The 15,354-nt window shown below is 43.1% G+C and overlaps 1 protein-coding gene across 1 annotated transcript in view; it reads left to right on the top strand.

Moving 5' to 3' along the window:
- CDHR3 (cadherin related family member 3) overlaps positions 1-15,354 on the top strand; it is a 106,618-nt gene that overhangs the window by 39,169 nt on the left and 52,095 nt on the right. Inside the window, exons 3-6 of the mRNA XM_084811445.1 lie at positions 525-693; positions 5,042-5,133; positions 7,259-7,353; positions 7,486-7,590. Coding sequence (XP_084667571.1) covers positions 525-693; positions 5,042-5,133; positions 7,259-7,353; positions 7,486-7,590 — 461 coding nt within the window. The remainder of the gene's footprint in view (positions 1-524; positions 694-5,041; positions 5,134-7,258; positions 7,354-7,485; positions 7,591-15,354) is intronic.

Below are 15,354 nucleotides of genomic sequence, written 5' to 3'. Positions count from 1 at the left end.
TGAGTGGATTACGCTTAAGGGGTTTTTTTTACTTCTCATAAAAACGTGAAGCCCTAATGATGTCTAAAACATTGCACAACTTGGTAAAAGGAAACATAGTTTTAATATGTACTCATTTGGCTCTATAATTGATATTTAAATGCATTGGGTTAGATCAGGTTGGATGCACTTAGGTCCCATTGAAATCAGTGTGAACAGTTAGTCCTGACAGCGAGTGTGGCATAGTGGTAAGACTAGAACTGGGCAAACCGTGATTCACTCTCCACTCCGTCATGAAGTTCACTGCGTGAACTTGGGTCATTTACCATTTCTCAGCCTAACCTACCTCACAGGGTTGTTGTGAGATTAAAATGTGTGCGTTTGTGTGTGGGGAGAATAATGTACACCCATGTATACCACGTTAAATTTCTTGGAGAAAAGGTGGGAAACAGGGTTCTAAATAATAACATGTACGATTGATTTCAATGGGAATTGGATGCAACTAATGTAGTCTGTTTGCCAGTAATGCCTTTTTTAAATTTCAGGTTGTTACTAGTGGGGACCCCTTCCTAGATTATGAAACCATGCCCCACCAATTTGAACTGCAGATCCTTGTTTACGACACAGCTGGGGCAAGTGACCTACAAATCTTGACTGTCCAACTTCTTGATGTAAATGAACCTCCAGTGTTTCAAGGCAATGCAGCAACACAAAGTAAGACCCTGGCTTGGAATAAAATGAGTGTTTACCAGACTGCTGATAGCTGAAGCCAACTGTTCTTATAAATTACATTTGGAGGCAGTCTTCAGTTACAAGACTTACAATTAGTGTGTATAAGAGTAAAAAACAACAACCTACCACACAGCAAACCCCAGTATTTCTGCTGATCTGTGTACACCTCCTTGCTGGAAAGAGGCAGGCCCACAGCAGTGCATGCAGAAACACAACAGCCACCCTCCTCTAAAGGCGGGCAATTCAACTCTGCGTTGGAAGCCCCTTTCACATGGTCACTGTGAAAATAATTTTTCTTACTATTTTTTCAGCCCTGAGAATGTGTGCAAATGTCTTCCTAATTTCTTTTCTTTTCGGTCTGTTTTTCACAATTGCAGAAGTGTGCAACTGCGGCTGTCAAACTCTACATAGCCTTGCCTTGTCTACTGCCTTGTACATTTCAGCTGTCAAAGGAAACAAAGTGTACAAGAAACATACAAGGTAATTGACAGGATGGGGCTGTATATACTAGTTTGACAGCCGTTGACAGCTGACAGATCAGTTTTTTAATATTTTTTTTATATTTAAAAAAAAATATAGGCAAAAATGGTAAATTAAAATGATGAACAAGAACAGGACTGGAAAGGAGAAAGGTACTGACAAACCAACTATAGAAATTTGAATAGTTCAACTCTCTGATATTACTCATGCATTATTATTTGTATCTGATTTTTTAACCTTGTAAATTGCTATAGAATGAATTTGATGAAAGGCAGTACAAGAACACCTTTACAGTGCAATCATATGCATGTCTACTTAGAAGTAAGCCCCAGTGATTTCAATGGGGCTTACTTGAAGTTAAGTGGGTATAGGATTGCAGCCTTAGTTATTTATTAAACGTATACTCTATCTTTCCACCAAAAATGGCACAAGGAAGCTAACACTAATAAAATACAGATAAAAATAAAACCCTTACGGTGCTATCCTATGGGTTGCACCCTTGATAATCGTAAACCCCCAAACTCGGAGGCTTATGATCATCCTATGTAGGGTGGGAGGAGTGAAGGTGGTGAGCTTTGCCTTCACCTCCTCTCCTGTATTTTTCACTAGAAGAGCTTTTTTGCACATCTAGTGATGGCGTTCCAAAGAGGGAGGGAAGGAGGCTGGAGAGGCCTTAGGGTAGCTTGTATCCTGGCCTCCCCAGTCTCCTCTATTCCCCACCCACCTAAACATCCCCTTTTCCCCCTCTCCAAGATCAAGTTCCTGACCTTGGAGGGGCAGTGAGCACAATTCTTTCCATACCAGCTGTGAGGAGGTGGGGGATCAGATCTCTTGATTCCCCCCTCGGAGGTCAGAGAGCTGTCTCCAACCTCAGATTGGGGAATCTGAAATATCCTTTGGTCCCTCAGATGCTGTTGAGGGGCCATAGGATTACTCCCCCCAACATAAAAACAAATCATATAAAAACACAATTAGAGAACAATCCTAGGACCACTAGGCACTGTCTAGAGGGCCATAGGATTTTTCAGTTTCCTGGCTCTGAACTCGGAGACAGTGCTCTGAGGTTGGAGCCAGGAAATCGCACTCCCCTCCATGTCCCCTCATAGCCTGTGCGGAGACAACTGTGGCGGCTGCCTCTCTATGCTTGTAAAATAGAGCACGGTGAGGGTGAAAAGGGGGCAGAGAGGGGAGGAGACCATAGAAGCCCCTTCATGCTGCTTCCTATGGGGACTCCAGGCCCATTCCTGCCCCTTCTCCAAAGCCCCAGCTGGTTGTGCAAAATCACGTGTCTAGCCAAGAATGCAGGGTGGGCGGAGCACGGAGGAGAGGATCCCCTCTGTGGTCCACCCAACCTGCATTGGATAGTCACCAGCCTATGACTTTGGACACTGGCAACTATCTCAGTAGGATTCCGCCCTTAAAAACTCAGTAATCAAAACAAATAAACATCACCCAACCAGTTAAAACCCCCTTCAGCAACAAAGGCCTGGCTGAATAAAAACACCTTTGCCTGTTGGCAGAAGGACAACAATGAGCGAGTCAACCTAGTCTCTCTTGGCAGGGAGTCCCAGAGAGCAACTACTACGAAGGCCCTCTCAGGCTCCTACCAAGTGTGCCTCTGACGGTGATGAGACCTAGAGAAGAGCCTCTCCCAAGGACCTTAAAACCCAGGCAGGTCCATATGGGAGAAAGTGTTCTTTCAAATAGCCTGGTCCCAAGTTGCATAGGGCCCTGTAGACATAACCAAAGCTTGAAATTGTGCCTGGAAACAGACCAGCACCCAGTGAAGCTGTTGTAACAAGGAGTCACATTCTCTCTGTAACCAGCTTCAGCCAATAGTCTGGGTGTAGCATTTTGGACCAGCTGAAGTCTCTGGACACCTTTTAAAGGCAGCTCTACATAAAGTATATTGTTGTTGTTCAATCATTAAGTCGTGTCCGACTCTTCGTGACCCCATGGACCATAGCACACCAGGCCTTCCTGTCCTCCGTTCTCTCCTGGAGTGTGCTCAAGTTCATATTCATTGCATCGGTGATGCTGTCTAGCCATCTCATCCTCTGCCGCCCCCTTCTCCTTTTGCCTTCAATCTTTCCCAGCATCAGGGTCTTTTCCAGGGAGTTTTCTCTTTTCATTAGGTGGCCAAAGTATTTGAGCTTCAGCTTCAGTATCTGTCCTTCCAATGAGCAGTCAGGGTTGATTTCCTTTAGGATCGACTGATCTGACCTCCTCGCAGTCCAGGGGACTCTTTCGATATTGACCATCCGGTGATGTCCATGTGTAGAGTCACCTCTTGTGCTGCTGGAAAAGAGTGTTTGCTATGATCAGTGTGTTCTCTTGGTAAAACTCTATTAGCCTTTGTCCTGCTTCATTTTGTACACCAAAGCCATGCTTGCCTGTTATCCCAATTATTTCTTGCCTTCCTGCTTTAGCATTCTAATCCCCTATGATGAAAAGGACATTTTTTTTTGGTGTTAGTTCTAGAAGGTGTTGTAGGTCTTCAAAGAACAGATCAACCTCAGCTTCTTTGGCCTCAGTGGTTGGGGCATAGGCTTGAATTACTGTGATGTTGAATGGTTTGCCTTGGATTCAAACTGAGATCATTCTATCGTTTTTGAGATTGTACCCCAGTACTGCTTTTCCCACGCTTTTGTTGAATATGAGTGCTACCCCATTTCTTCTAAGGGATTCTTGCCCACAATAGTAGATATGATGGTCACCTGAATTAAATTTGCCCATGCTTGTCCATTTTAGTTCGCTGATGCCCAAGATGTCGATGTTCAGTCTTGCCATCTCATGTTTGACCACCTCCAGCTTACCTTGATTCATTGATCTTACATTCCAGGTTCCTAAACAATATTGTTCTTCACAGCATCGGACTTTATTTTCACCACCAGACACATCCACTGCTGAGTGTCCTTTCGGCTTTGGCCCAGCCGCTTCACTCTTTCTGGCGCTACTTGGAAATTCCCTCTGCTCTTCCCCAGTAGTATATTGGACACCTTCCGACCTGAGGGGCTCATCTTCTGGCGTCATATCTTTTAGCCTTGTGATACGTTCCATGGGGTTTTCTTGGCAAGAATACTGGAGTGGGTTGCCATTTCCTTCTCCAGTGGACCACATTTTGTCAGAACTCTCCGCCATGACCTGTCCATCTTTGGTGGCCCTGCACGGCATAGCTTATGGCTTCACTGAGTTACGCAAGCCCCTTCGCCACAACAAGGCAGTGATCCATGGAGGGGATAAAGTATATTACTCTAGTCCAAATCGGTTGCAACTAACGTGTGTGTCACCATGGCCAGATCCAACATCTTCAGGAACAGGTGCACTTGGCACACTAGTCTTAACTGCAAACAAACCCCTGGCCACCACCAAAACCTGGGCGTTCAGGTGCAGTGCTGAATCCAGGTGTACATCCAAACTGCAAACCTGACTCAGGTTCCATATTGCCATAGTGATCCCACCCAACACACAGGTATTTCAGATGTACTGTAATATATGGTTCCACTGTATATAGATCTGCCTCAAGAGCATTTCCTTAAGTACTTAACTCTTAATTCTTAAATTATTAAATTAAGCTGCAAGCATTCATCCAAGTCATTTCATTATGTTACACCAGATTGATAGGTAGGATACCACACATTTCATTTTATTTCTTATATTTCTATACCGCCCCATAGCCAAAGCTCTCTGGGTAGTTCACAAAAAAATTTAAACTATTAAAAACATTATATAAAGTATAAAACACAGGCATGAAGTCATAGTGTGTTCATATAGATTTATTCATATCTGCTTGCATAATATGTTTCCTAACTTCCTTAAGTTAATGTACACTATTTTTCTATCTGTACAGCTGTCACAGTCTACGTTTTGGAAAGAACACCCATCGGACCTATTTACAAACTTATTGTAACCGATCCTGAAAAACCACCTAGAGAGGTCAATGTAAGTTTAGTTCAACGAATACTTTAAAATCTGTTAAAACCTTTCTCTGCTGAATTCAATAATCAGAAATGCCTTTAAATAACAGTAACACCCAAACAGCTTATCTATACTGTATTGCATTTGTGGTGTGACAAATTGGTGTGACCTTTGACACCGATTGGCTAATCCAGTATGATAGAAAAGTGCTTGGAGAACAAAACTGTCAGCAGCAGAATATTCACAGTCCAGCTGTGGGGAGATTTTCAGTTTGGCTCGGGTTAAAACCCCACACAAACCCTATGGGCAGGAGGAGCTATGTTGAGTAAAAACAAATGTATTTTTTATTTTAAACAATTTGACTTGTTATCAAAAAACTTGAAATGCTGAGATATATAAGACTCTGGTCTTATTTTTGCTGAACAGCTTGTTCCTGACCTGTCTGTCCATACTGGTGACAAATGGGGACCAGCACACTTTTCAAAAATTAAAACTGGTGAAGACCTTCTCAAGCAATAGTATACAGCTGCAAAGTCATGTATAGTGTGTAATTGGAAGTCTCCAAAGCAACCAACTAAAGAGTTGATAGGGTTGAAAAAATTTGGGAGACTATGGCTATGTATAAACATATTCAGCAAGTGCAACAAGCAAGGAATCCTAACTTTAAGAAAGATACTGGGCTTTTATACATGAGTCATTTATCGTGTGCTCCTACTCGTGGTTGTTTATGGGTTCTTTAGATGACATGACCCTCTGATTTCGCTTCTGTGTCTAAACAGCACATTCAATGGGTTCTTTTCAGAGCAGCAAAAGCACAGTATTTGATTGTAAAAGTGAAAGAAAACATGTTTTACTTGTGTATTTGTGCTATTCCGCTACATCACAGTGCCACCTAGAGGTTATGTAGTGGAAAAGCAGGAAAGGAAACGCTCTTCGTGTGGTGCTTGGATCTCAATTCTGTGATGAAATGCAAAGTAGATACAGCTGATTAACAGCCAATTAACAGCTGATTAGCAGCCGATTAACAGCCTCATGTAGAAAAGCTCATTATGGCACCCTAGTTTCCATTATTTCCTGTGCTGGAGCCCTTCAAACTTCTGATCAAATTCCAAGTACAGGTGCCTGTATTTTTCTGATGAATACACACATACACACAAAATAACACACACTTGCACACACTTCTTTTATATGCTGTATCAATTGAATTGTTATTCTTTCATTAAATATTGGGCCATTCTTAGACCATTTTACTGTAGATGTAACTCAAGCCTATTGGTTCTAGAATGAGAATTATCATTAGTGAATTATTTTTTCCCTATTTAGCTCCTATTTAGCTCTCTTGTCTGTCAGCGTGAGGGAGAAAACTTTGCACAGTGGGAAAAGATGAGGCACATCCAGGCTAACTGCTGGGGTGGGGGGTAATAGTTTATTGGCTTCAGGTGGCAGATGCTGGTGTGTGTGTATGGGCGGCAGGCCCGCAGCCATCCCTTCTGAATTCCTGCGGCTATTCCTCCCTGGAGGACATTGCTGTGTGTGCCACATGGCCTGTCCTGCACCCCTTTAAGCTAGCCTGCTGCTTACAGGCACAGTGGAGGATGCTGTCCTCTTGGCAGTGTGGAATAAAACTCAATTGCAAATCCATTTGCTTTTCTGTACATTGAATGGGGGAGGGAGGGGCATGATCATGTCCTTCACTTCAGGTAGCAAAGTGAGCTGGCCCTGGTTAGTACCTTGTTACTGAGGCACTAACTTTCCTGTAAAGGAAGTCAACTACCAAGTAGGGCAGGGGTGTCGAACATCTTTTACCCCAAGGGCAGGATTCCATATCAGAGAAACTCTCGGGGGACACATTCTAGTGGTGGGAGGGCTGCAGGCAAAAGAGGTGGATCCAAAATATTTTATCTTAAAGCTCTTACTACAAGTAACTTAGGAGAGGCACCTTTTCGAATGGGGGGAAAAACTGCACAAAAGCCAAGAACCCACCAAATGATTGCTGGTCAGGGGAAAGGGATGTGGCCAATTTGGGAACCCCAGAGAGCTGGATTGGAGGCCCCAGGCCTGAGATTTTGCAGCCCTGAATAAGGGCCATGACTGGAGATGAAACACAAACTGCATTCACCATTTGCGTTGTTCTTGTCATTCCTTCCAGTTTTTATTGACACCTGAGTCATTACCATTCAATATTTCTCGAACCGGAACCATTTATTCTAAGAAGGAATTTGATTATGAGAAAGATCTACGCAGGTAAGTACATGTTTACGATAAGTTCCACATATCTGGAAGCACATAACTGATATTTTTAATCATTTGTTGTTAGTAGAGTTATATTGCATATAAAATGCAAAATAATACTTGAGTTGTGTTTTGGTTTTGCAGCTATACGTTAAACATTGTCGCAAAAGACCACCTTGGTCTGAATACCAGTAGGACTGTGATAGTCAGTATCATAAACATCAATGATGAACCGCCACACTTTACCATGTAAGTGAACAATTCCAGTTGCATCAAAACAACTCTACTTAGACTTTAGAATGTGCATTCGTGATCCATGTATTTTGGAAGGCGTCAAGATTAATTGATTTCGAGACCTTCAGCCCAAGGTATGGCAGGTGGTTTCAGATCAGTGAATGAGGGTCAAACCATGTGTGATGCAAGAGATCAAAAATAGATTTATTTATTTATTTATTTATTTATTTATTTATTTTACTTTAAATCAACTGCAAAGAACTCCAGTTTTTATGAGAAAAGCAACACTGGGGGAAAGAGATGTTTACTTCTTCCCCCAACACCATTTTTAGGGGAGGTCTGACTTAAGCCTCACCCCAAAGGTGTTATTACCTTCACAGAACAAAACAAATACAGGTATCCATGATGTGTGTGATTTAGAGCCAAAAAAAGATGCGGGGGGGGGATAAATACACCCTCCCCCAGCACTGCTGCTCTGATATAAAAACAAAAAACGAGAGCTCCCATGGATGCTTTAAAGTAAACATGTGAACATGCACACATACTGGGAGATCCAATCACAGATCTCTTGTGTTGTGTGATTTGACACCCCCCCCCGACTCTCTCACCTCTAAGCAGTGGCGGCTGGTGATTCCATTTCCAGAGGGGCTGTGACTCCATGCAGGGTTTTTAGTTACCACCAGCCAAAACGCTAATGGTGCTATCCAAGGTGCTGAACCCATTTTGGGGATAGGGTTAATCATGCTCTGCCCTGCCCTGTCTAGCTCTGAGCTCCCAGGAAAACAGGCTACATTTGCAGTACTTCTTAACCAGGCTAACCAGTGTGTTAAAGTCATGTTCATCAAGGTCAGGTTTCAGTAAATAAAGCAAAGGCAAGCTTGGACAAAGTGAAGTCTCACTTAGCATGGTCCAGACTCAGCTGGGAGGGTGGCGTCAAGCTAGAACTAGGCAGAGATTATCAGGACTTGGGCAGATCACTTGCTAAAGGCTTTGCACCTATAGCAAGGGAGGCTATTGCTTCAGCAAGTTGTGAAAGCCTTCAGAGACTTTATTGGTCAGCTTGCTAGTGCTGCTGTTGGCTCCACCCCTGCTACTTTGAAAATGACATGCTTCATCCTGAGCCACCAGGTACAACTAGGCTCTGGCCCTGCCCACCAGGTGCCCTGGCTCCATGTTATAATGTACAAGGTATCACTTCTTAACTCCCAGGAGTGTCAGGGGCACCTGGCAGCCCTGCATGACCTAACAAGGTGCCCTCAATACAGGTGGGTGTTCAAACATCTACTTGTATAGGTGTCTTGGATGTCCTTTTAACCAAATATCCTGAATAAAATTAGGCCTGTTACACCCCCTCCCCCACCCAAGAAATCTTAAACTATTAATCATATGGGTTTTAATCAGTGAATTTATTGATACATTAGCATGTGTATGCTAATTTCCTTTTCTGAAGGAAAAAAGTATACGTTTCTTGTAGATTATGTATTCATGTGTCATAGCTGGTTCCATCTTTTTATTCATGGCTGTAAAAGAGAAGGGAGAAATGCTACTTCCGTGATGGCACCTGCCATGCAATTTTTGAAAATTCTTATATTCAGAATAATTAACTCTTTTTTAATCTGCTGTCTGATAAGTCAGGGACACCTTCTTAGTCAATAAAAAGGGTTTTAATTAATTGATTAATGGAGGGTGCCTATGGGGATAGTTGGCCACCTCCGAACTTGGAGTCATCCAACTATCCAATGCAGGGCAGGCAGAGCGTGGAGGGGATCTTTTCTTCCGCGTTCCGGCCAGCCTGCATTAGTGGCTAGACGGCCGATTTTGGCTCTGTAGCTGGGGTGCCTTGGAGTGGGGGTTGGGTAGCCCAGACAGTGCATAGGAAATATCCTAACAGCGTTTCCACAATCCCTGCCTAGCCCCCAGGAACACCCCCTTTTCAGCTGCTCTGTGCTGCTTGTACAAGTGCAGAGCCAGGGACAAATTGTGCCACCTATGAGGCAGGGCAGAGGGGGTGGGGAGACAGTTTTCTGGGAACTGAGCTCAGTTCCCAGAAAACAAAAAATCCTATGGCTATCTAGCTGCTGTCTAGAGGCCATAGGATTGCGCACTAACTAACTAACTAACTAACTGATTAATCAGCTAAGCACTGCAGTCCTTGATAAAACAGATCCACAATCTGCTGTTTTAATCTTGTATTGTTTTACAGTTCTTAATTTTTATGGTTTTTATCTTTAATGTTAAGAATGACTCTGAAAATATTTATACTGAAGGGTGGCATACAAATCTATTAAATAAATTACTGCTTTTGGCTAAAATTAACTGCTATGCAAAGAAGGACTAAACTGAAATATTATGCTACTACAGTGTAGTACATTGCAACATAGTAAACCTGGTTCCCTCTAACTAGATATGATCTGGTAGCAATTTGAGGCCAAACTAGATACTGGTCCAAACTCTAGAACTGATTAACAAATATACTTGATGTTCTAATAATTCCTATTAAAATCAGCCTGAACCCTGTGCAGTTCAGCTTCATAGAAAAAGAAAACTTTTTTTGCACTGACTCTTTAAGGGCAATTCAGGCAAGGAAGATCTAAAGCTTCTACAGCAGGCTTCTCCTACCTGGTGCCCTTCAGATGTGTTGAACTTAGGGATGTGCAGATCACCAAAAGTCAAGCTTACCGAAGTTCTTCAAATTCCATCTCAAAGCTTATTCAAACTCGAGTCCGTATCAGACTGTGAGCATTGTTTTTTCCTTTTCCCATGAAAATCTGTGCATATTTTCCCAAATGTATGCATCAGTTGTGCTTATCTTTGAAATGTACTCATTCTTCTCCCATTGATTAAAGTGTAATTGTGTGGATTTTTCAAATGTACGGGTTTTTTCATGTGTGTTTTTTGGATGTCTGCATGCTGTCAAACACATTTTTTTGTGTCCACAAATGGCATTGCAAGCTCAAAAATGTCTGAAAGGTGCAAACTGGGTAAATCCTGATAAAAAAATGAACTGAAACAAATTTCTCATACATCCCTAGTTGATAAAAGGTGAAAGATTTATTTATTATTCTTTGCTGGATCGGAGTACACCTGCCTAAGAGCCAAATGGTGGTGAGACTTGTGCTTCAGGCTTATATGGTTGAACTTGGTTGGACTGATGTTTGGAGAACTTTACACCCAGATGATAGCAAGTATACTTTTATTTCACCAGTACATCAGAATTGTTCTTCACTAGATTATTTCTTGGTATCTATTTTTTTGCTGCAGCAAATAAAGATACATTGGTACTTTTAGACCATGCCCTAGTATGTTTGGAGTTACAGTTCTCAGATTTGCCTTGGCCTCTCAGTCTCTGGTGTTGCAGTGTTTCTCTTTTGAATGATGAAATGTTAAGCCTCAGATTTCTGCTGAATTGTCCAAGTATTCTAATATCAGTGAGGATACTGTGGGCTCTTGTGCCACTGAATGGAAGGCCAGTAGAGCTTTTATAAGGGGCCAAATTATTGCCTATGCTTCCTATAAGAAAAACTTAGAAAAATGCAACAAGTGTTTTTAAATAACATGTTGACATCCCTTAAAACCCAGTTTGCCATTTTCCCAACAGCACAGTTGTACCAGGAGTTGCAGAATGTTAGACATGGACTGAATAATATTCTCTTGCAGCAGGCAGAATTTGCCTTAACCTGTTTGCGACAGGCATATTGGGAAAATGGGGAACATCCTGGTAAAATTTTGGCACATCATCTTAACCATCAAAAGCACCAAAATGTCATCTCCGCCATTAAAGATGAGAATAATATGATACATACTTCTCCCATAGATATAAATTTACAATTTTAAAAGTTTTATATGAGTTTATATAGTAAGGAAAGTGAGATGTCAAAGCAGGATATGGATGCCTTTTTTTACTCAGGTTAATCTCCTAAAATTAGGTTCTTTACAAAGGCAACATCTCATGGCCCCACTGAGATGGGAAGAGATTATGAAAGCAATTACGAAATCCCCTGGTCTCGATGGGTTCCCTATTGAGTGGTATAAAACATTTTCTAGTATTTTAGCTCCAAAGCTTTATTGCCTTTATGAATATATATTTGAAGTGGGTTCTCTTTCCTCATTGCTAAATGATGATTACTCCCAAGTTATACCCAAGCTGGGCAAGGACCATACTTATTGTGCTAATTATTGACCTATTTCATTAATAAATATTAATACTGAATTGATAGTTAATAGTATTAATAATACTATTAATATATTAATAGTATTGATTGATATTAAAATACGAACAGCAATTTTAGCCGATAGACTGGAATAAGTTATTACAACACTGGTCTCACCAGACCAGGTGGGATTCATTAAAAACAAAGAGGGGGCTGATAATTTGAGATTAGTTGCTGATCTGATCGCTTTCAATTCAGAAAGAACTGACCAGGCAGCTATTGTCTGTTTGGATGCTGAAAAGGCCTTTGACAAAATCCACTGGAAATTTATGCTTGCTTCATTGAGTAATTTTGGTTTTCTGGTAGAATGTTTGAAATGGGTTACCATTTTATATTCAACCCCAAGAGCTATAGTTACGACTAATGGTTGGTTTTTGGCTTTTTTTCTGCTTGGGTGAGGCATCAGACAAGGATGTCCACTTTCCCCATTGATATTTGATTTATGTTTGGAACCCCTGGAATGTGTGATTAGACAGAACAGTAGTAGCCACAGTTTTGTGCATGCTGGTTTAGAATTTAAAATTATTCTTTATGCTGATGACCTCTTATTGTTTATTTCAAAACTCCAGTCATCTATTCCAGCTTTGATGAAATTGATCAATACTTTTGGTGATTTGCCTGGTTATTCAATTAATTGGTCAAAATCTAAACTGATGCTGATTGGGGATAATACATCTTCTAGTGTGTTGGCTAATAGGCAATTTTGATGGTGCTCTGATTTTATTACCTATCTGGGAATACTTATTCCCAGAGATATATCGTCATTGATTAAATTTGAACAAGTTGATTACAGAGATTGCACGACATATAGATAGATGGGCATTGTTAAAGTTGAGTTTGTGGGGTAAAATTAACACACTACAGATGAATATCATACCTTGGATTGTTTATGTTATACATATAATTCTTCTACTTATACCTTATAAATATTTCCAAAAACTTAATGCTTTGTTTCATACATTTGGGGTGGGGGGGTCTTCTCCATCATGAAAATCTTTGAAATGGACGCAACTTCCAATTAAAGAAGGTGGGTTTGGTTTTCCAATGCTTTATACCATTGGGCCTGCTTGTTGACTTGTACTAAATTTTGGTCTTCTCCAGTCTGATTAGATTTTCTACCCTGGTCAGTTCTGGAATCCTTCCGTTTGGATCCTCTTTCCATATGGATGGCACTAGGTTCTCGGCATATTAGAACAGACACCCCCCCACACACACACACACAATTCTGACTGATAGAGAGATGTGGCATATAATATCATGTCAATTACAGTTTGATCCATTCTCTCATGCTCAATTGACTTTATGAGGAAACCCAGTTTTAAAAATTGGAAAGAAAATGTTTTTGTGGTTGACATGGACAGATAAGATGACTTTTGCCTTGGATCAGTTGCTGGGTCCGGATGATGAAGTTCTATCATTCTCTGATCTGAGAGCTAAATATGATTTACCCGCTATGGCTGAATGGCAATACTTACTTGCAGTTGCGACACTTGTTGGAATCTAGATTTGGTCCAGCCAAACAGCTAGAAACTTTTACAGCTTCAGAGTCTCCATTGTTATTGGAAACACTGATAGTGGCTGATCAGTCATATCGACCCAAGATTCATGAATATAAATACTTGCTATTGGTAAATAAATAGGATACTCAGAGTCTAAGACAGATAAGGAATAGAGAATTGGAGCATCCCATTTTGCCCAATCAGTGGACCATTGTTCTAGTGGCTGTACCTGAAGTATCTATGGACCTTAGGCTACATCTGGGGAAGGAGCCTGGGGAAGGAGGACCAGCCAGCAGCTGCACCAGGTGGATCCTGAGCCTGAGCCTGCTTCTGCCCCCGCCCACAGGTACTTAAGGTGGGGCTGCCTGAGGCTGCTCGGGAAGGAGCCTGGGGAAGGAGGACCAGCCAGCAGCTGCACCAGGTGGATCCTGAGCCTGAGCCTGCTTCTGCCCCCGCCCACAGGTACTTAAGGCGGGGCTGCCAGAGGCAGCGCCTCGGCGTCGTGCCAAGTGCGACGCTAAGTGCGCACTTAGCATCGCACTTGGAGTCGTGTAGGATCTGAAGACCTACCCACCTGCCTCTCCAGAGACACCAGCAGCCACAATACCAGCAGCAAATAGCAGCGGCAGAGGGCAGCAGCTTTAAAGACAAGGGGAAAGGGGCTAACGTGGACTTTATCTGCTCCTTCTTAGCTGCTGTTCTCTTTTATCTCTTTTATCTTTTATATTCTTTTAAACTGTTGTGCATTTTATATCCTAACATTTTAATATGTGCCTGGGAGGACTATTGGGCAACTCAGGGGGTGGGGGAGGTGCCACCATAACTGTGGTCACGGGCAGGGGGAGGTATGGTGTTGGGGGATTAACAGGCCAGCTGAGGAGAAGAGGGGCTAGACACCTTACAGCTGTCCCCTCTTCTGGTTCTTCCCCCAACCTGATGGTTCCTGGCAGACTTACCAGTCTGCCCTCGGGTCTGGTGGTGCTGCTGCTGAATGCCAGGTCGGCCCAAAATAAAATCTCCCTCATCCATGATTTGATTGTGGATGAGGGGGCTGACCTGGCATGTATTACTGAGACCTGGGTGGGGGAACTGGGAGGGGTCACTCTCTCCCAGCTGTGCCCTCCTGGGTACTCGGTGCAGCACCAACACCGACTTGAGGGTCGGGGAGGGGGGGTTGCCGTGGTCTATAGGAATTCAATCTCCCTCTCCAGGCTTCCTGCTCATTCGAGTGCAGATCTTGAGTGTTTGTACCTTGTGTTGGGTACCCGGGACAGATTAGGGATTCTCTTGGTGTACCACCCACCCCGCTGCCCATCAGACTCCCTGCCTGAGCTGATGGAGGTGGTCTCGGACTTGGTGTTGAGGACCCCCAGGATGATGGTCCTGGGGGATCTCAACTTCCATGCCAAGGCCGCTGTATCCGGGGCGGCTCAGGACTTCATGGCCGCCATGACAACCATGGGGCTGTCCCAACATGTCATCGGCCCAACGCATATAAAAGGACACACGCTTGACTGGTTTTCTCAACTGGGCAGGAAGATGGTGATCTGAAAGTGGAGGAATTAACATCTGTCCCTTTGTCATGGTCAGATCACTTCCTGCTGAGGTTTAGACTCCTGGCGGCCTTTCCCCTCTGCAAGGGTGGGGGACCTATTAAAATGGTCCGCCCCCGGAGATTAATGGATTCCGATGGATTCCAGAGGGCTCTGGGGGATTTTCCTGCTGGTATGGCTGGTGCTGCTGTCGAAGCCCAGGTCGCTCTGTGGAATGCAGAGATGACTCGGGCGGTTGACACGATCGCGCCCAAGCGCCCTCTCCCTCTGAGCAGAGCCCGGCCAGCTCCTTGGTATACACCTGAGCTGAGGGCAATGAAGCAAGAGGGGAGACAGCTAGAATGCAGGTGGAGGAAAACTCGTGCTGAGTCTGACCAAACACAGGTAAGAACCCACTATCAAGCCTACTCTGTGGCGGTGAGGGTGGCAAAGAGACAGTTCTTTTACACCAGCATTGCATCTTCTCAGTGTCGTCCAGCGGAGCTTTTCCAAGTGGTTCGCAGCCTGTTACATTCT

The sequence above is a fragment of the Heloderma suspectum genome, chromosome 7 (genome assembly GCF_057233095.1).
Source record: "Heloderma suspectum isolate Gila_16-S chromosome 7, 16-S_ref, whole genome shotgun sequence".
NCBI lineage: Eukaryota > Metazoa > Chordata > Lepidosauria > Squamata > Helodermatidae > Heloderma > Heloderma suspectum.
Note: the sequence above shows the minus strand (reverse complement) of the source record. Positions and strands in the feature narration are given on the sequence as shown.